Source organism: Misgurnus anguillicaudatus, chromosome 5, assembly GCF_027580225.2.
Source record: "Misgurnus anguillicaudatus chromosome 5, ASM2758022v2, whole genome shotgun sequence".
NCBI classification, from domain to species: Eukaryota; Metazoa; Chordata; class Actinopteri; order Cypriniformes; family Cobitidae; genus Misgurnus; species Misgurnus anguillicaudatus.
In genome coordinates this window covers 11215386-11238408 of record NC_073341.2, presented here as the reverse complement: position 1 = coordinate 11238408, position 23023 = coordinate 11215386, and the positions used below count along the sequence as shown (strand labels likewise).

At 37.5% G+C, this 23023-nt stretch overlaps 1 protein-coding gene across 3 annotated transcripts in view; it reads right to left on the bottom strand.

The window, feature by feature from the left end:
- LOC129413428 (uncharacterized) overlaps positions 1–23023 on the bottom strand; it is a 68275-nt gene that overhangs the window by 13070 nt on the left and 32182 nt on the right. For 2 of the 3 annotated variants that reach the window (XM_073867540.1, XM_073867541.1), the window contains 7 exons: positions 21730–21807; positions 21460–21571; positions 20411–20539; positions 17781–17834; positions 17637–17705; positions 17519–17560; positions 17270–17374 (listed from right to left, as the gene is read on the bottom strand). In XM_073867540.1, coding sequence (XP_073723641.1) covers positions 17270–17374; positions 17519–17560; positions 17637–17705; positions 17781–17834; positions 20411–20539; positions 21460–21571; positions 21730–21807 — 589 coding nt within the window. The remainder of the gene's footprint in view (positions 1–17269; positions 17375–17518; positions 17561–17636; positions 17706–17780; positions 17835–20410; positions 20540–21459; positions 21572–21729; positions 21808–23023) is intronic. The other variant, XM_073867542.1, reaches the window with a different exon arrangement.

Below are 23023 nucleotides of genomic sequence, written 5' to 3'. Positions count from 1 at the left end.
TGTGACCATAAAGCAGTACTTTGATTTATTGAATATTTATATTAATTTCATAAATCCAACTACTCCAAACTCTATTTTCTTTCTCTTTGACATGAACAAAGCTGAATGAACTTGTGAATATGACCCCCTTTAAAGGGATTTATTAACATTGTGAGAGGTGTAGAAAGACTAACTTTATACAATAAAATGTATAATATATTAATGATAGACAATGCAGGTCTATGGATTATAAATAGGTCTAAAGATTATAAAGTTGATAGGTTTGTGTAGAAGCAGTAAAAGTGCCTCTCTTTCTATTCCTCTGTTGCAGATTAAAAGAGCTTAATCCGTCATTACTTAGGGCGTTTTCACATCTGTAATTCGGTTCATTTGGTCCGGACCAAAAGCAAAAAATGATACATTGTAACTTTTTTAGCAGATTTGGTTCCATTTCACACCACACTGATTGCTCTGATCCGCACCAATTGAAACGAACCAAAATTTTGTCATGTGATAAGATCAACATCACTCATTGGCCACATGTATTTGAACGTATTTCCTAAACGGCTTCACGATTGGTCAGAATCAACGTGCGGGAAATTCCAACGGAACCCCCGGAAGTAAACAAAAGAAGGATAATACAGCAGACACCATGGACAGACGGCTGCGCGCTGTGAATATGTCTCCGTGGTTGTTATACATAGTTTGTATACAGCACTCTAGACAAACTGTTCATTTTCAGAATGAATCGCGGATGCGGCTTGAAAACATCGGTTTAATGCACTACAAATGGCGAAGACAAAAAAATTCCGAGGCTCCGCCCGCAACTCCAGGTATGTCCGCGATATGTCATTGTGCTAATATTGCTAATAGAAACGGTCAACACACACTTCCTCATCCGATAATGCACTGCGCAGTTGACTACGGCAGCTGGTTTAGTCCAAAATGCGCAGTACTTTTGCAGTTAGGTCGGTTCGATCTCGGATCGTGTTCTCACCACAAACGAACCGCTCTAGAGTTCGTTTGAAAGCGTACCGAGACCACCTCTGCAAGCTGGTCTCGGTCCGCTTGTTTGGTCCGCTTTTGGTGCGCACCAGAGTTCGATTGCTGCATTCTCACCTGCCCAAAAGAACTGCACCAACTGAGCAATCGAACTCTGGTACGATTCAATCGAACTAAACAAGGCAGGTGTGAAAACCCCCTTAGATTCAAAAGTATACTCTATATAAAGTATGTAGATTCAGCTTACATAATGACTGTTTGACAGTTTGAGCTGCTCGTTCAGTACAATGGGCTTAACATTGGTTATTTGCTACCATCTTTTTAGCAAACATATAAAAAGACAATTCATTGATAATAATACTATAAATATGGGAGAAAGAAAGTGCAGCGCGTGGCCGTGACTTTATTTAAACAAGAGTAAGTTTTCATCGCCATAGAAACCGGAGGTACGCTTGACACTGCACATGCGCTATAGCACGTTAGCGCTGACTGACTCTTCACGGCCGTCTCTGATCGACTTGGGTTTAAACAGACCCGGTACCTGAAGTAATTAAAATGGGACCCGATTGACCTTTCAAAATATAGACTCGTGTCCTTCCGTGAAGACCTCTAATGGATACAACTATGATCAAGTTCAGGAACTTGGAAGGAAACAATGTGACACTGAGCTTTGCGTCGCACCTAATCCATCGAGAAACAGAAAGCACCCGAACGCACAGCGAACTCATCAGAAAACACACGACCTGCTCTCGCACGCATAATGTCATTACCACAGCCAGAAAAAAAAAATTTGATGCTAAATATACGTGGACAGTTGTAAATATACTTGAGAGAGCCGCCCAAGTAAAGTAAGTGTGTGGGAACCACCTTCTGATCGGTGTCATTTGGACGATCTAAGCATGCAACACTCAAATGATAGACACGTAAAATAAATGCAAGTTATCGCAGCTCCATGCGATATGCATATCGCGCAAACAATTATCGCGATGGCGATACACTTTCGATATATCGTGCAGCCCTAACAACAACAAAACGATCTCGCTTATATTAAACATTATATATGTATATTATAACAAAACAAGTAAGCACGTGTCTTCTGCCATTGTCTGCTCAGTCAGCTTGCCTCGCACACGTTGACAGGAATATGCTCTGTGATGTGACGTGCGTTCAGCTCCACTGAATTCAGGCAGCAGACACATTCAGTTGTTAGTGTTTGCTCTCTCTTATGAAACTAAATGATTTATTTACAAGAAAATATCAAAACTACGGTGAAAGACGGTGTTGCGGTGGGTAAGTGATCTAACCGGTGAGAGGCTGAAGCACCGTGTATCACCGGTTATACCAACTACCGCAACAAGCCTAGTCACCAAAGAAGTGTGTTTCTGTTTGTGAGGGAAATTTTGTGAGGGAGATTTTTCAGCTTCCCATAGAACTCAGCATTAAGGGAACAGTGGATACAGTTTTTCCAGGGCAACAACGCAGTTGTGCAAGTGTGTTTGTATGTTCCTGTCATTTTGGTGACAAATGTTTTATAAACAAGGCCCAGAGTTTGACGCTGAATTTGCAGATAGTTTTAAAACTAAATTATGGATGATAAAAGACCTGGTAATGAGTCGGAAACCACAGACGGGAAGTACTGCGACTGCATCAAATGTCTGTGTTTTCTTATCAATCGGTGCAAAAGAGCATAATGTAACATCACAAACGTATACTGCCCTCCAAAGGCTAAGTGCAGTATCTACGCAAACACTGAAACTGAGAAAAATGGCTTTAAAGTTTTTTACACCAGCCAGTCAAACATGTTACTGCAATTTTGGCACACACATTTCTCTGAAATGGGACAAAATTTAACCAGGAGACTTTGTCACAAGACACAACAGATCTCACATAGCCCATTTTAACCCTTAACTCAATTTTGACCAAATGCGTAGTTACTGCGCTTTCGCTTTGTAGGGCAGTATAGTTAACCAAAAATTATGATGTATTGTGTTAATCATTGTCTTGTTACCTAAAAGATAATACAATTATGAACCATGTCAGAAACTCCTACTAACTGATAGGTGGGATTGAAAACAATTTTACACAGTGGGGATAGTTGTCAGACAGTATTATAATTAAGCCTCAGGTATACAATGATAACAAAATGAAAACAAATGTAAATTGTAACTTTGGTACGGAACCCAAGACTACATGAAGTTCGATTGCAATGAACTATGGCACAACACATGACAATTTGTGTGCTTTGAGCATGCTTTGCTTGCTTGAAGATAACAGCATTATATACATCACAGCACATTTTAGATGATGAAAAATCACCAACTTGTATTTTGGAAAATACAGAAGATGAAATTTACTTACAGTTTTTTTTTTCGAAAGTCATTGTCTTGCAGCTTCAGACACAAATCATCCAATTCTTGAGAGCTCTGGCAAGGACACACTAGAAACTCACAAGAAGTGTCGCTTGTTTGGACAACACTTCTTAAAAGAGTTTCAATGGCTGACATCTTTTGCTCCAGTTTGTCCAGCCTAACAAACATGGCTCGCTCCAGCTTCTTCAATTCAGTACTGCCTGAAATGTGCATGTTAACATGCAAAAGATAAGCAGGTCAAACATCTGCAGCACAATATTTAAATTGCTTGATAAAGACAATGGAGTGGCACATGTCTAATTTGGGATACTGGAGGTCCAGCAGCACTCAACTCAACATTTCAAAACAAAGACATAACATTATATTATATACACTTATTATAATTTACATAATGATAATAAATGCTTACTTAATGGATGTAAAATGGAAAATAATGACTAAAAAGAAGCATACAGTAAGTTTGACTGTTTACAAAAGATAAACATTTAACTAGGAGTACTGTAAAGATGCTGAAAGAGATGTTTATCCATAAACAAAAATGTATCTGTATTCATTTGTAATAAATATATTATTATTATTATGCACTAAACACGTTTGTATGTAGTTGGAAGTCCCAGTGCCACCCCTCTTAAATTTTAGTGTACATCCCAGTCTACTAAAGCTGGGCGTACACGGTGCGAATTCTGACGGTCGGAACGTCGTGAGCTCTCGCACACGACACGAGTGAGTTTATGCGAAAATAATTCGTACGCAGTCACACACGACAAGATTTTAATGTAGGACTTGAGGAATTCTGACGTAAGCAATTTCGCACCTGTGAGTGGCAGAATGTACAAAAAAATAAAACAAGAAGAATACGGCAAAGATATTGGCTTTTGTGCAGAAAACTGTTTCTGTTTTTTTGTATTTCTGTTTATGCATTCCGAAATTGCAATATAGGTCTAGTGCTGTGGCGGTGAAGGAATTTCTCTGGCAGTGTTTTTTCTTGCTAGCGCATATGCGGTTTTATCTTCTTAATATATCATGATTGTAGTGCCAAGTAAATATCTATATTGGTATTATTAATGTTACATATATTGTTGCTTTTTTATAAATATGACGTTTAAAAACAAATTCAGTGGGCATATTTATTTATTTGTAAATGCAGAATGAGGAGCAATTGAGGTAAAACGCAAGGTAAGATAACGTAACACGTCTTTCCCTTTATGATTAAATTATTCAGACAATACATCTACAGCCAAATATTAATTTGTAAAACGAAAATCATTTAATGTAATATTAAGCATATTGTCTAGGCTTGTTTGCATTGTCTAGTGCAAATGTACGCGGACCCTCGGTCAATGCGGGGTCTTGAAGTAAAAGTGAGCACGCAGCATTTGTGCTCATGTAAATGTACAAAATAAATGCCATACAGAAGGCATTGCATATTAATATATGGCATTTTCTCAGTAGGCCTATGTAAATTAATACATAGCAATACCAATATAGTATGAAAACAAATGAATCATTATTTAAATAAAGTTTCAGAGATAGCCTACATTTTTAGTCATTTAAATATTCTCATCATTTCAGAACAAGCTTAGGCTACCATAACAACGTACATTGGGCTATATCATGTGTTCCTTTGGTCGAAAATATGTAAAAAAATATATATATGGGTAAAAAACACCGAACAAAAACGTTTAAGCGCTTGTTAAAGCAGAAGCTCCATAATAATCTGGAAAACGTCGTCTCCGCGTATGATCATCGTGTTTAATATAGTCTCTTGTTCATTGACAATTTATTTTGCATTTATTATATGAGTACAAAGTGTAAAACAATAAATGCATATTTTATAGCCTATTAAACATGGACATTCCGTTGCTTTTTATTCTCTGTCACGCCAGCCCTTTTAATATCCATTCATTTATGAAACTGTACTACAGCGACTTTGGCACAGCTTGGATTACACAAAATTGCGACATTCTTTGTCCATCCTATACTGTTTAAACCAGTGGTCTCTGCACGGAGTCTAATAATTTTTATATTTATTTATTACATATTTTAGTTGGCTTATTTTATGTTTAGATTGTAAATAATGATAAACATATTAACAAGTAAAGAAAAATCAACAGTATTACAAAGTAAAACAAAAAAGTTTTAATATCAAAAAGTAGCCCTCGTTTTATAGCTTAATCTACACTCTCTCCTGTTTCCGCACACATCCAAAGCTGTGACCGGACATCACAAAAACACGTATGACAGGTTTTTCAGGCAAAGAAGCTGATCAAGATGTCGTCACTGAAAGGACCTGTCATATTTGTCATGATGTCCGGTCACCGGAGTGTGTGCGCGAAACATATAGCCAGCTATAGAGTTGTCGTCCAGATTTGAGGTAGCAGTGCCACATTTGTCTTTCTTCTTCTGTGTTTTGTACATTCTGATTGGTCAACTTCAAGTGCTTTGCCAGATCGTCTCGTTCACCCGCACCAACACTACGAATTTATACCGACAGCTCCCGAACTTTTTTGACATGTTTAAAAATTATCGGGAGGTCGTAAGGTGCTCGTAACCTGCTCGGCTCGGCTCGTAATTCCTCTCACACGGTGCGAGCCGCGACCATACGAGCATGAACGATTTGGTCCCGAGAAAAAAAAAATCGCATGCGAGCTCCTACGACAGCAAAAATCGCACCGTGTACGCCCGCCTTAAGAAGTTTGGACTTACACAAATTGGTTTGCCCAGCTGATGAGGGAACATCTTGGGACACATCAGCTGAAAACGAGAAAAACAATGTCTAGCTAACAAACAAGATAAGGACACTGAATAGCTTTGCTTATGTAAATGTAATGTTACAGGACAATGTTCAAAGCTCAGCATGCTTTGAAATATCACAAAAGCTTTGCTGATGTGTACTGTGAGACAATATTTCAGCATGTTTATTTAAACACTGTTGTGTAAAAAGGTTTCTTTTTTGATGCTGAGTTTTTACAGAAGTCATTGCTGAATTTTTCAGTGCAACTTTGTTTTGGAAGGATGAAAGTTATTTTCAGTTATTTTCATATCACAAAATTTTTACAGATTTCTGCTTATTCGAATCACAGACAGATAACGTAGCATTAAGATTGCATTTATTCAAATACATTAAGTTATTGTGTATGTTAATCAGTCTGTTTCATGCTGAAAACATGCTTTCAGTATCCAGCTACAACAACTATAACTTCCCTATCGTCGTCAAAACCATCAGGGGCGTCATGGACCAATTTTTTTAAGGGGGCACAGTGTGCACAGATCACAGAAATTTGTGCATACACAGACATTAAACAAAATATTATAGAGCTTTCAGACTAACTTTTATATAAAATACTATTCAATCGGAACAATGACATATTGGCATCATATTTACATCTGAAACGGCATGTTTTATTTATGTGAGTTTTAATAAATTAAATTAAATGTACATTTAAAATTAAATTTAAATTAATAAATTGTGTCATTAGTGCATTTTGCACAACAAATGCATAGTGCTGCCGCGAATAGTCGACGTAGTCGACGATGAAAATTTGTCGACGGCAATTTTTTTAGTCGAGGAGTCGCATATTTATTTTTTTCCGTCTCAAACGGCCCACTGTAATTCTGTCTCATGTCTCAAATGGCTCAATGTAATTCACCTCCACACCAGTCTGTGCGCGCCCTGCTGGTTAATCTGCAACGCTATCATCTTTCTTCCATCTCCCCCTGCCTTCACTGCTTTCATTTTGAAAAATTGGCGGTGGCAGGTGAGTCTATGGAATTATGAGTCGGAAAGCTTCCGAAGTATGAAAGTATTTTAAGCCAAGTTGTAGGGCTGGGCGATTTGACCTAAAATCAAAACCTCGGTTAATCTAACATTTGACATCGGTTACGATTAATAAACGATTATTTTTTTGCCTCATAGTTCACTGACAAGGTTGGAAAGTTTAGGGCACACCTTAAATCAGCCTCTGGGGTCTTAGGGGTTTTTAGGGCCCTGGAGAAGTTTTGACATGCACCGACATTTGTGCTTTTTTCAGTTGCTTAAAAACATAATAATGGCAAAAGTCTTATAACACTGTGTTCAGCACAAACTGGGCTACTATATTATATGATCAACATGTATGTACATGTTTGTATTTTTGAGAGAAAAATGTTTATGCGTGGTTTTTGAAAAAGCTAAATTTTTAAGTGACTGATATAAGTAAAAAAAACCCATACTAAACATGTTTTCCCAAGACTTTTCAAAACAGGATCTAGTAGTCTAGAGTTTTTTCTTTAAAATGATGTGAAAATCATTCTGCTTACTCATTTACATAAGACAATAATATTGATTTATAATTTCAAAGTCACTTTTTGGTTAGGAAGGCAATATGCAAGGAGGCTGGAAGCTCTTGAATAATCTGTGATTGACAGATGAAGAACAAAACACTTGCATAATGAGCTGCATAGGCAGTAAGACGACGCCTTGTTACGTGTTTGTTTGTGAAAGCAACACAAAAGAAATGCCGGCGTGATCCTGCGTTAAATAAACTTACTGTGCAGAGATATACGCGAACAAACAGGGTTTTAGATGTGTTTAGATGCGTCTTAATACCAGAGGTCGACCGATTTATCGGCCGGACGATTAATCGGCCGATTTTTTGCATTTTTTAACATAATCGGCATCGGCCAATTACCACCTATATCAAGCCGATTATTATGCAGGCGCACACGTGTACAACGCATGCTGCCCCTAGAGTCGTTCTTCCAGCAGAGTGAGCAGACCGCAGACCTCCAGCTTCCAGTGCCTAAGGAAAACGGTAAGGATTAAATTCTTATAACTCCTTTATATTTAATTAAAAACATATGTGTTACTGCCAACTTCGAGAAAAAACATGACATGACAGCTACTTTGTTTGGATATTGATAGCGTAGTTGAGGTTGCATTATCACAGCAGAAGGGTTGCTATCATGTCACAATAAGTAAGCAAGAATTTTGCAATTACGACAGTGAATTTGAGACTTATATTTCTGTTTGTGTCTGTTGTCACTCAATGTAGAGAAATAACTAATAAGAAAAGAGACCAACGCACTATAAGCTAAGAACTGGCTTTGCTTTGCTAGCGTTGTCATTGCGGCACTGGTGCCTTAACGACCGTTATCTACCGGAGCGAATATTATCAACACGGATTTCTGTGCTTAATTTCGGTGCTACTGTTATGCCTTTGTTTCTCTTGGATGCTCTGAAAACGGACGTTAGAATAACAGAAACATCGCTTTGCTGCATGACGCTAATCAGCGGCTAACTTTAGCATACCGTTAGCTAGTAGCAGCTGGATTAAACACAATTAAAATGCTGGCCAAACAGTGTAATGTTGTGTGACTGTATTTCATTGACAGCACCGCGCATGATGCAGTTAAATTATACTGCACTCATATGGTGGAAATAATTTCCTGACTTACAACATTCACGTAAATGTTAAAGTCGGAGACTCGGAAAGCTTTGAAAATACATAGGATTCAAGTTGCATTTTTCCCTTAACTTAGGCGAGTTTGTCCATGTTTTATATTGTTGTAGTTTTATATTCATTAAAAAAGCAAACCAATAATTTTTTTTATCTAAGTTAAGGATCTTTAGATTTATTTATGTAATAAGGCGGGTAAAACGTTTTCCGTCTATTCGTTTTTGCTACACCTTCTCCTTAGCCTACCATCCGACGAATTTATTTAATTAATAAACAAGCTGTTTAGCGAGTTTGTCATTGTACTATTTTATTGGATTTTGAGTTTTTCGTTAGAAAAATAATAAACAAACATTTCAATTCAAGAAATGGAAATATTTAATAATCTTTAAAATCAAAAGTAGCCTTTGAACGTAAGTAGTAATCTATTAGCCTATGAATGTCTTTGCCAAATATATTTTCGTTTAAAAAATGCGGTGTGTTTAATAAGTTCAGAAGGTGAAAAAAATCCTTACCTGCATCCCTAATAAGTAAATCCAACACATCTTTGTAAGAACGTAAGTCTCCCTGTTATTTTAACATTCTGACTTAAAATAACAATTCGGAAAATGAGATCAGAGAAGCGCGTGAATGCCGCAATTACTTGCTTTGAAGGCAGCTTATTTGGGCAGAGAAAGCTATTCCAAGCTAATAGTCCATTTCTTCATAAGAATTGCTGAAACCTTTTAATTTACTGATGTTTTTATTAGTACTGCTGTTTTCGGTCTTTGAGATGGGACGCGGCAGTCAAGTTCATGCAGAAAGCGGGGTGAATTCCAAATGGTGTTTTAGCGCCCTTGAGGGCAGGGGATGTCAAGCAGTCGATTCCAAATAAAGAGAAAATGACGTGTGTATTTCATTGCTCTATTCGCCAGTGTATTTGAATTGGCCATACTATGAGACAATTGTGTAACTTTCTCCAGAGTTTATACAGCAAGAGTTCTGATCTTCAAAGGGAATAGGACATTTATTAATAGGGTATAGGGAATAGGACATTAGCCGCGTAGGCTTTAACCAATAATTGAACAGATTATTAACAACCAATAACATTTTACTGACCTTAAAGTGTTTAAAAGATTGCGGAAAATGTTTTGGAATTGCATTTAATTCACACATTAAAAAGGTATACAGAAATATAATTAAAAGACATCAAGAACGCAGGGCTTTAAAGGTGATGGCGATTTAGGCAAATGATTAAACAAAATACACAGAAGCATTTCCGTTGTGTTTTATTTGTCCATCTTGGTCAGTGTGTGGCGCAAGAACACGTGCGCAAACGGTTCAGACGTATGGCAAGTGTAAATGCATGAATCGGACATGGGTCACAATTAAAAAAACGTGTAAACGCACAGTAAAATAAATCGGATAGGCAACATGTGTGTGTGTGTGTGTGTGTGTGTGTGTGTGTGTGTGTGTGTGTGTGTGTGTGTGTGTGTGTGTGTGAGAGAGAGAGAGACGCGATCGAACAGTGGAAACATGTACAATTTACTAGTGAAATACGTTATTACTACTATATTATTAAATCATTCAATTTTTGACCATATGGCCTAAAGGTTTTTCCCCTTTTTTGCGATAATACGGTTATGTCCATTTAGCTTTGTCCATCAAACAAAACAAAGAAACCACAAATACATGTTTCATGACAGTTTTTGGGAAGAGGATAGAAATGTTTTTAGCCTTGTATTACTTAAAATGCACTGAATTATTAGCTGAATTATGAAACATTTTTTAGATTTTATATCTATAAAATGATTTGAAGATGACGTTCAAGATACTATACAAAAATACTAACATAACCTTGTATTTTTCCCCTGTTTTAGTCATTACCTGATGGCTGAAAAGAAAACCACCCCCTTATGGCAGCGCTTCACCCAGCCAACACCAGGGAAGGCCAAATGCAATATATGCAGCAAGTTGGTAAGCATGGGGGCTGAGAAAGGCAGAAGTAAAAACACTACAAACATGTGGAATGACCTGAAGGCAAACCACATCCAGGATTACAAAGAGGCAGTAAAAGAAAAAGAAGATGCAGCGGCTGCTGCTTCCGCCAATCTCAGTCAGCCTACTGTAGCACAAATGTTCGATTCCCAAAGAAAATGGCAAAATTCTGACCCGAGGTCAAAAAAGATTGATACACAAATACTTGAAATGATTGCTACAGACAACCAGCCATTTACAGTGGTCTCAGATGTTGGCTTTCGGCGTTTAATTGCAACCCCGGTATAGCCTCAAGACTGAAAAATATTACCGCACAGACATGCTGGAAAACATAATGAAAGGTGTGGAGAGGAAAATCAAAACACTGATCACCTCAGAGAATGCTGGCCCTCATTTGGCGTTCACGACAGACTGTTGGTCTGTGGAGACGGAGTCACTGATGAGTCTTACATGCCATTTTATTAATAGTGACTGGGAAAGAAAAAAAGTGGTACTAAATGTTAAGGCCATGTCTGGCTCCCACACTGGAGAATACATCTGCATGATGTTCCTTAGCATGCTGAAACATTGGGACATCACCCCCGACAGAGTTGTGCTTGTGCTCCGAGACAGTGGTGCTAATATGATTAAAGGCCTCAGATTGGCAGAAATACCAGATCTCAGCTGCAGTGCACACACATTACAACTTGTGGTAAATGAGGGCATTAGCAGTCAGAGAGCAGTGGGGGACGTTATTGCCAAGTTAAAGACATGTGCTACACACTTCAGCCACTCTGTGCTCGCAAAACAGCGTCTGAGTGATATTCAAGAAGAACTTGACCTCCCCCGGCACAGCATAATTCAGGCTGTTCCCACCCGTTGGAACTCCACGTTACACATGTTGCAGAGGATGCTGGAGCAGAAGCGTGCTCTAAACATTTATGCTGGAGAACATGGAAAGTTTACAACCCCAACTGCAGACCAGTGGGCCCTCATCTCAAATTTGATCGAGACACTGGGCCCCATTGAGGAAGTGACTTTTGAAATGAGTAAGGCAGAGGCATCCATCTCCTGCATCATTCCCAGCATTGCTGTACTGAAGATGGTGCTTCAGGCAGAGGGTCCCACTACGAATGGTATCAAAACACTCAGGGAAACCATGTTTCAAAGCTTGGAGAGGAGATTTTCAAAGATGGAGGAGAACAGATGTTTGGTGCTGGCGACGCTGCTGGATCCTCGCTATAAGGGTCAGATCTTTGCAGTGGAGACACTGAATAAGGCCAAAGAATGGGTGAAAGAAGAGAACGCCATTGTGTCTGAACAGTGCAAAAGAGCCACCACTGAAGTCCAAGAATCAGATCCGAAACGGAGACGGGATGAGGAGAAAGAACAACACGGTCCCTCTGGTCTTCTTGAACGGATGTACGCAAACATTTTGGGGGCACATGGTGGAACTCCTGCTGAAGAAAATGATGAGCAACACATCACTGAGCAGCTGGATCAGTACCTCCGAGAGCCACTGATTGACAGAAAGACTGGTCTGCCACTAGAATGGTGGAAACAGAATGCATCCCGCCTACACCATCTAGCACCACTTGCAAAAAAATTCCTTTGTCCACCGCCCTCCTCTGTTCCCAGCGAGAGAATATTCAGTGAGATTGGGATTATCTATGAAAAGAAGAGGAGCAGGCTTACAGGGGAACACGCAGAGCAGTTGTGTTTCCTGCACTACAACCTGCAGCTCTTAAACTGGGAGTATTAGCCTAAGAACTTTCAGTGGAGAATGGGTGGGCTGAAGAAGACTCAGGGTCTGGAAGTTTGATTAAAATAATATTATGCACATTACTATTTTTATTGTTGTTTACAAATCTTCCTTCCCTCAGAAACAAGGAGATATCTAAATCAGAATATCTAATGCTGCTAAGTCAAGTGCACTAAAAACTTTTATTCACTTAGTAACTTCAAGAATGTTTTATTTAAAATTATTAGCTAGCCATAAGATGTGTTGTGTTCACTTGTTACTTACTGTATATAGTTTTATTCAAAGCTAAAACAAAGAAATCTTGCTGGTTGCTACACTCTAAAAAACAAACGGTGCTATATAGCACCAAAACAGTTGCTTTGGATCGTAACGATAGAAGAACCATTTTTAGTGCCATATAGCACCGGTGAAGAACCAGTGAAGCACCAGTGAAGCACCTGTGTAGAACCATATAGTGCTATGTAGAACCATATGTGGTGCTATATGGCCCCTATATGGTTCTACACTGGTGCTTCACTGGTGCTTCACTGGTTCTTCACCGGTGCTATATGGCACTAAAATGGTTCTTCTATCGTTACGATCCAAAGCAATTGTTTTGGTGCTATATAGCACCGTTTGTTTTTTTTAGAGTATACTGTGTGTCAGCACTACTATTGTTAAAATTGTTAATTTATTTTATTGTTCTCAGAAGTTTGATAAATGCTGCAAAGTGCACTAAACTTTATTTTTTCATTGAAAAGTTTATTTGACAGCTTACTTTCTTCTTACCTATTTCGTTTATTTATTTGTTATACATTATTTATACAATGTTTTTACATTATACATTTTTAATTTAAGTGTACAAGTTCAGATTGGTGTGTTCAATAAATGTTTTTGTTGAGAAATTTTGTCTATCTTAGTAATTATTTGTGTACTTACATTATATCTTTCAAATAGAGGTTAAAAACAAGCACATATCGGTAAAATATCGGCCAAAATAAATCGGCAGCATTTATCGGCCATCGGCCAATCCGGATAAAAAAAAAATCGGCATCGGCCTGAAAAAAACCATATCGGTCGACCTCTACTTAATACAAAAGTGCGTCAAATATGAGGCATTGTGTGTTTGTGTGTGCTTTTGGCCGTCGACCGCGTCTGACGGAAGCACAAAGAAAACATAAGCGCCTGGAGATAACTTGTATTTACAGGCGAGAGAGCATACTTTATAATTTTATCACAAAGCGCGTCAAATATGAGGCATCTTGCGTTTTTGTGTGCGTTTGGACCTCGATCCCGTCACACTGACGAAGCACACACTTGCGTCTTTTTGGAGATAACTTTATGCGCGAGTAAACAAGTAGATGTGATGTTTGCAATGGCACCTTTTATAAGAATACCACAAAGCGCGTCAAATATGAGGCTTTGTGTGTGCGTTTGGACATCGCGTCACGAAGCACACACACTCGCGTCTGTTTGGAGATAACTTTAGGCGCGAGTAAACAAGTAGATGTGATGTTTACAATCGCATATCTTAATGATACCACAAAGCGCGTCAAATATGAGGTATTTGTGTGTGCGTTTGGACGTCGATCGCGTCTGTTTGATGAAGCACACACACTCGCATCTGGAGATAACTTAAGTTACAGTCTGAGTAAACAAGTAGATGTCATGTCACCAGCACTTGGATTAAAACTCAACACAGCATTGAATGGCTACAGAGACGGAGTCTCCATTGACTGTGGCGTTGACTAATGAATATGGATGATCTCTGCTCTTCTCTTCAATGGAGCGGGGCGTGGCTCATTATAGATAATGCAGTAACACGAGAAAGACGGTACATATCCCTCTTCTAACACAGTTAACAACGAATTACAATATTTGTTTTCGATATCACTTACATCTTCCAAAAGCAGACATTCCAAGCATTATGTAGACATGTATCTTTTGTTTTTATGACAAGTATTCCTTAAGTTACAGTTAATTTTTCTGAAAGGGCTTCACTGAGGGAGAGAGAACAAAACACGCATCATGTTTATTTTCTTAATTTTGCGAAAAGCACAACATTCTGTTTTTATTGGCAGTGGACAGAAAAAAACTAGACACTTTAACGTTTTAAATGATGTATAAATCATATCTGTATGACCAAAATCAGCAGAGTTATCTAACTCTCTTTGCGGAGTGATTGAAAAATAAAGAGTTTGCGGCGCCCGCGCCACCGTCGACCCCAGAGTGTTAAAAACCGAAATAACCGACATGATAAAATAATGTCGGTTAGAGGTTCTGAATTTCGGTTTCTGTCATTTTTCGATTAATCGCCCAGCCCTACCAAGTTGTGATAAAAGAGTGGTCTGTTACACCGTGCCAAACGTCGCTGGCTTATCACGGGAGCACAACGACAATGCACGAGCATCTCAAACGAAAACACTCGGGAGTTATTGACGATACACCCACAGAGAATAGGACAACGTAAGTAACTGTTATATGATTATTAATGAAACGGCGAGCTAGTCAGTACTGTTTTATTAACTCTTTTGAGAAGTACAATGACTCTGTCTTTGGATGTTAAAGGCTATCAGTGTTTGCTTGTGATTCCGCCACGGAATCAACACTGGACGCAACAAATCGATTTTTCATGATTCCCATTTACATTTTTATTTTACTATTTTAAACGGCTCAATTCATTGTTGCGAGTGTTCAGCGCGTCTCTCTCTCTCTCTCTCTCTCTCTCTCTCTCTCTATCACTCATGTTGCTTGCAGCGCCTCGACCGCGCGCGCCTCTCTCTTACGTGACAGTGAAAAGGTGGCAGTGTTTTTAATGTACTTTCTTTTTTGCGTAAACGTCAACATTCACAGATGTCTCTGACAAAGACGACTGATCGAGTTAACATGACTTGAAGAAAGATTAGCAGTAGTGTAAGTCTGTGTGCGAGCTTTCTCCCTCCCTATGATGCTGTATGCCGTGTTCTGTAGTCTATGTAACAACAACAGTGTATTCTCTTATATTTCTGAATTTGCACCGAATTGTCTGCGCTATATCACTCGCATTTAAAATCAAGAAATGGCTCAAAACACAACAACAATTATGAGAAGAGCAACAGCAGTAAAGCTACAATGTAAATGTATGGTGATTTTTGCATATCTAAATCAGGATTTTAGCAGCAGTTAAAGGACCAGCTGGTTGGATAAAAAACGAGGTGATGGGTCATGTTTAGTCACTATTTTATAGGCTACAACAGAACAGATAATATGTAAAATAGCATTCAGTTGTGTTAAAATGCAATATAAGATCAAAGAGTAGAAGTGAAACATTTCATATTTCTGTTAAGCATCTACTTTGCACTGGAAGTTTTTATTATTATTTATATTGTTTACATTGTAATTTTTTATTTGGTAACATTTAAGTTATTCATATTGTTTATGACACCGGTGGGTTCAAAATAAAATGGACACAATGAAATAACAAACCCTTGAGTTTTTTTTAATTAGTCGTTTAGAATAGTCGACTATTCGAAAAAATAGTCGAAAGATTAGTCGTTAGAAAATTAGTCGTTAGTGGCAGCACTACAATGCATGTAATTTTAAATAAAAAGTATATAAACAACGAAAATGACATAAGCTATAGCCACGTGATTGATTTTAATGTTCAATAATGATTTTATAAAATATGTTTAGATAAAATTATTAGAGGAACGGATTTGTGCATTCAATTTTACCTCATATGTGAGCATGTGTGATTCTGCCCCCCCCCGTGAACTCTGGCGAAGTTTGGCGTTGTACCAAGATGAATCTAGAAATCTCTACTAATATAACGTTGAGACGGACACATTTTAAACTATACATTTTCTACACAGAGGATGTTAACTGCACATTACCGTACTGGGGTTTGTTGTGAGTGTTTCTTACATGTTTTAATTCCTCAGATAGCCAAATGAAGCAGCAACAGTAAAGAGCTAGTGAGCGCGCTCAGACGCTGATGACATCTGCGACTGCGCTGACTGCAGCGCCAGAATATGTAATGTAACATGATAAAAACACTATCAAAACGGCAAACATCTCTGAAAAGTGACAAGGACGCAGCACAGAATTGATACCGTAATATTGTGCATATTAAACCGATTAAAAGACAAGTAACAGAGGGCGCTTCTTTGATTTTGAGGTTGCATGAAAATTCCATTTGGCTCAAAAAAACCAAGGGGGCACGTGCCCCCTCAGTTTGAATGGGCATGACGCCTCTGATAACCATCACATTCTTTCTGATTTGAGTCATTGATTTATATCAAACTAGCTTTATAAATGTAACATTTGAATGCGTTGGCATAAATTTTACTCATGATAGTGGAGCGCTTATGGAGCAAGTAAGACCTTAACCCTCTGACTCATGAATAATTATGGGAGACGATAAACTGATGAACTGTCAATGTACATCAACCATCTATGTTAGTCATTGCTCTGATGTTAGCTTTAAACCCACAAGATGAAAATTAACCATTCTCTCCTAAAATTAAAATGAACAGATGCTACCATTATCTTCTATGATCAGCAACACAAATCTTTAAAAAGGGTATTTAAAATTAAAATCATAATTTTTTCTAACCCTTCTGCAAAAGATGCACATATGACTCTTCAGAACAACACTAAGATAAAAAAAGGAGATTCATGACCTTTAAATGGTTAAGAATTATTATAATGTAAAGGAATAAACCAACTATTTTTAGATAACTATCCAAATTGTGACACATTAATACACACAAAAAAACGAATATAATAATTTTAATATAATTTCCTACCTTCGAATAGAAGTTCCCTGTCAGACTCAGGTTCTTGACGAATTAAAAGCCCTGAAGAACAAGGTTCGGAAAATGTGTTTCTTGGCAACGTTTCAGGAATGCTTTCTGTTATAAAAAATAAATAATGGTTTAATGTCAGCAATCATTTTAGTTAAGTTGTTTTTATACTATCTATTTAGAAGCTAATTATAAATGACAAAAACATAACAACAATTAAAAATGTGTATATACCAAAACAAAGAAACTCACTCTTTGCCATTCGTTCACCAAAAAATTCTCTCCTTGGGGTGACTAAAACGAAATTAAATATAAATTAAAATTAATGAAACACTAAACATATAATATATATATATACACACACACTCACACGTTGGTGTGCTCATTATGTTGTCTTTGTTAATGGGTCTTTTTGATGATGGTTGATCTTCCTCATGACCTAGCATGTAAAAAGAGCGCTTAAGGAAATGTTTGTTATGCAGGGATAATCAAGCTTGTTAAAACCATAACTTACATCTGGATGTATTTACAGTGCGTGACATCTTTGGTGCTGGCATGTCCTCTTCATCTAGAAATATAATTCCAATTATACAACATAACTGTATAAGTCAACTACACATGAACAGGGTTTCTGCAGGCTTTACAAAGTCAAATGTAACTTTTTACAACTATTATGAATGAAATTTAAAATCTCAATGAAGTCAAATTTTATAGACCAGTGTGCATGTGTCCATTAATTTTTTAAGACCTTTTATCTTTCATGACAAAAAACAAGATCAAAACGAGACACAGGATTGGGTTCACGAGAATAAGAGACAAGACTTTTACACTTCAAGAGGACGTTTTAAGAAATCCTTAATAATAAAATACATGAATAGAAAACAGCCATTTATTTAACGGAACTCACAATTATTTTGGTAATTGATGATTATCAAGTAATCTGATATTTTTGGTAATAAAATAGACATAAGTGGGCAAAACCATTTAAAATGACAATAATGATGAGACAAAACTTAATAGGGATGTGCAGTCCGATGCAATACGCATATCCATATTATGTATGGTATTGCATAGCCTACAACATACATAAAGATACATATGAACCAGCTACCGATGCGATGCACAGAGCAAATCTGGGAATCTTACGATCCCTAAATCTAAATAAATACATTGTTTTTGTTAATAACAATGTTAAAATATATAGGGGTGGTTTCCCGGACAGGGTTTAGATTATTCCAGGACTATGTCTTGTTTATATTAGGACATTTTAGGAGTTTCTTAGGAACACACCTTATAAAATACAATACTGGTGTGCATCTTGAAACAAAACAATAGAAGTGACATATTTTATGGCAAAAATAGAAATAATTCAATTGAGAAGAGACATTGGCGTCTTATGCACAGGACACGCAAGCAGTGGGCTTTAATGCATGGCAGAGTGAGAGACTGCACCAATGAATTCTTATATATCATTTAATTCATAATTATAAATCATATATGATATTTTCTGCAAACGGGAAATGCTTTATGTAGTTAATGTGCAGGTTTGTGTTTGATGGGTCTGCATGTGACACAAGCATTTTGAGGGAGAGCGCACTGGCAAACTGTCATGTCGTCACCTATTAGCTGGCAGCAGTAAATTTAAGTTTATAATAATGATAATCCAAATGGCTTCTCAACTATCACTACGGTTAAAGGCATACGCGGGGATGAGCGAAAGAAATTATCAAAAAAAAATAATAATAATATTCTAACATGCTGGCAGAGCATTACAACCAGCATTATGAGGCGTTGCATTTTGATTTTGAAATTAAGACCCCACAGGAACCCTGATAAATGTAACAAAATATTTACATTTAAAGCTAGGGTAGGTAAAGTTTTACAATGGGTAACAGGTATCTTCACACCCTGATAGCAATCATGATCAAAGTAATCTGATTTAAACAAACATGTCTTCTATGGAAGTTTTAAGACCAACAAATGTTAACCAACTGCATGTATTACACACTACACAAACCCTGCTTGCACAAGCCAAAGCACATTTGAATCTGCCAGTTATGAACATTCTACATTTATACATTCTTAAATCTTATATGTGGGACCGTACTCCCAAAAGTGGCAATTTAACTGCAACATTTGAATAACAAATATATGAAGAGTTTGGTTCCAAAACGCAATAAATCCATTTTGACAAATTTTGGTAAAAACGTGTTTTCTATACCAAGAAAGTGACAAGATGAAAACAACTATTTTCTATTACAAACTTTCACATAGCATCTTTAGGTTATAAAAACATAAAAAATTCAAATCCATAAGTTGATTTTCAAAGATTTATTATAAAAACGGATTATTTTTTCCACAAAATGCAATAAATCCATGACAAGTTTTTATTCAAAATGCTATAAATCTATTGAATCAATAGCCTATATAAATGTGCATTCATCTTTGCCATGTTATATTCATTTAGTTGACTAGTTGTACACACTAATTAAAAATATAAACATTAATGTTATTAATCAATATGACAAAGTAAGTGTTTTAAGAACCCTGTCATTGCGGTTACTTGACGTCTTAGCTTAACGTCTTTCACAGCGATCAGCTGTAAAATGTTTTTGGTCCTGCTCGATTTTCGTTGACTTTGAGTAAAATTATGGAAAGTTTTTCATAAGATCCTCTGGGGTCAATGTGTTAGCATGAGAAGCTTGATGCTGTCGGGAGAACAAGCACCCGTCTCCTGAGTGCCTTTCAGGGAAATTATTAGATGTTGATGGCTTACGTTTCTTTCCCATCACAGAAAACCATCACAGGTTTAGCGATGCAATTAAAGTATTATTTTGTTTTGTTTGTTGATCACAAAGTACAAAGTAGATGAGGAAAACTAGGACTCCGTGTACTCATTTATTGCGTTCTGTAAAAAAGGGGGAGTGGCGTTTATCGCATTTTGGGAAAAAAAGGGAGAAAAGATGACAGAATAACACGGCGGATATTGGATTTTGCGTAAAATTAAGAATTTACTTTTAACTACTGACCTGATATAATGCTGATTTTGGCAGTAACTCATTTTTTTCAAAAATGGCGTTTATCGCGTTTTGGAACCAAACTCTTCATATATTCTCCTCTGCCAATTTTTTAAACAGTATTTACCACTATCCTCCAGTGGTCTTCTGTATCTGGCTGGCCGCCGTACTGGTCTTCGGGAAGGTTCTTCATCACTCTCCAGGTTTGAAGTAACGGTTGCCTGGTTTGACTTGAGTCTGGCTTCCTCATAGTTTTCTGTAAAGAACATGGCAGCTTGTTTTGACCAGAATGACTATTAAATAAAGATGCACCGATTGCAATTATCTTGGCAGATTCCGTTTTTTTTTTCTGTAGGTGTGGCCTGCCGATACTGATTTTTTTGCCAATTCCGATTTTCTTTCTAAAAACTACACTTTTCTGTCATAAAAATATTTTTTTATGATGGTCTTCTTTCATTTGAAAAGATCTCAAAATAAAGTGCTCTCAAACTTAGTCAAGCTTACTGACATTATGTTAGATGTCCAAATATCAGTTGGTCAGCTGGTTAGAAGCATAGTTCCTAGTTAGTATGACGTTTTGAAAAAAAAAACAAGCAAGTGACATGCAGTGCATTCTATATCGGTTAATCTAAATATATTTCAGCAACATTAAATCGATCTGAACAGATTAATTAGTAGGCTACTCCACCTCCTACTTGTCTGGACATCATCAACTATATTGTTGAATCAACATGGTTCAAACAACAGATGTGCAGCACAGTTACTATATTTTCAGGAAACAGTCATGACAAGCTAGTTAGTTTCTCCCAACACTATACATTGTACTATAGTAGTTCAGCAGCGAGTTATGTTGTTGTTCTGGAAACGAATCCCCAGCAGAGTCCTGCACACGAGCAAGTGAACTGGTGGAAAAATATCAACGTGTCCTTTGCGGATGTGGGCCAAGAACCAATATAGGGATGGGCAGACTGTACAGGAGTTCGGGTTACGTCTTTATGTAAAACAGATCACATTTACTGGTACCGAATGAACTTAATGCAGCTGTTGGATAATGAGTCAAGAGCTCAAAATTGGAATGTCGTGAGAACTGTGTCTGCCAATTTCGGTCTCTGGAAGGTCGATCGGTGCATCTCCAGTATTAAACATGATAATGTAAAAAAATCTAATCATAAATACCTGCATAAACCAGAACAGATGCCAAGTGTTTTGACCACATGGCAGGATCTGGAACGTCTCTGCGCTTAACTTTGGCTGTAAAGTTTTTTCGAGGCCAATAGCAATATATACCCTGTTAAAAAAAGATTTTCATGTCAACAGGCATTAGCTTACAATGTTGATTTAGTGAAGATTATTCACACAACACTATATTCACATTTGCAATCAGAGATGAATTGATCAAGTAATCAGACATCAATAAATATCACCAAATTTTCTATAAAAAAATACCTCATTTGTTGTTTCAAGCCAGTTGGAAGGAACAACATCAACTGTATTGTCTTGGGGGAACTTAATTACTGCATATCTCTAAAAGAGAAAACAACTGAGGATTTGGAGCCAAAGGAAAACAAGTTATTTGCACATGTCACAAACGTGACTAACCCTGTTGGCTCCAATCCTTGATCAGGTGAGATTAATATGTACAAGTATATATTTACACTATATACACACACACACACACACACACACAAAGTAATGCAGTTTAATGATATCAAAAACACAGGTATGGGTTCAAAGTAATTTCTTAATTCAAGGGATAATTTACCGAAAATGAAAACTAAATCTTTATTTACTCACCCTTTTGTGTTGCTTTAATGCTGTATATATTTCTTTCTTTTCCAGACCACAACATGAAATTTTAAAAAAAGTCCTGCATGTGCTTGTGCACATAATTGCAGTGTATGGCGAGCAGCACTTGTAAAAAGATACAAAATTATCACATAGTGGTCCTTTGGTAAAAATAATGTATATTCCAAATGTTCTGGGGCTAAATGACAGCGTTTGGTTACATTATTTATTATTTAAAGAATATCCTGACTTGACAGTTGGACTCTATTAGCGGGGCAGGTTGCATCGACTTGCCCAGCTAAAGCACACAAGTTGTAAAAAAAGATTAATAAAAATGAAACCATGCCTAGAAACTCAAAAAAAAAGTATCTGTGTACTTTTGGAGTAGAATATCTCCGGACTAAAACTGACGGTGAACAGAATAATGAGATAGCTTGTTGTTACGATAAGCACAACAGATTTGTTGTATAGGAGTTAATATTGATATCCCTTAATGCATACTTGAGGCACCAATGAGACTCTGTGGGATGGTCAATTAAGTGATTGCACCCTCTGCCATGCTACTCCTCAGTCCTTCCTTCTCCTGAAGTTGCTCCTTTCTCGTAATTCAGTGAAAACCCTTGACATGACCTTACCTTAATCTCTAACACCAGAAGCTCACCACAACCCGACCATACACGCCAACCCGTTTGACTAAGGCCCGAAGCCCCACTGTCGTCGTTAATGCAGGTTCAGTGGCAAACGGTTCTGTATGGCATACTATCTACCGCAATACACAACAACACCAGATCACAAGAAAACGGCAAAATCTCACCTGGACCCGACTATATGTGCCAACCTGTTTGACTAAGGCCAGAGGCCCCACTGTCGTCGTTAATGCAGGTTCAGTGGCAAACAGTGGCAAACTATTTACCGCAATTACCCAGCAACTCCGGACAACTGGACTTGATGTTGC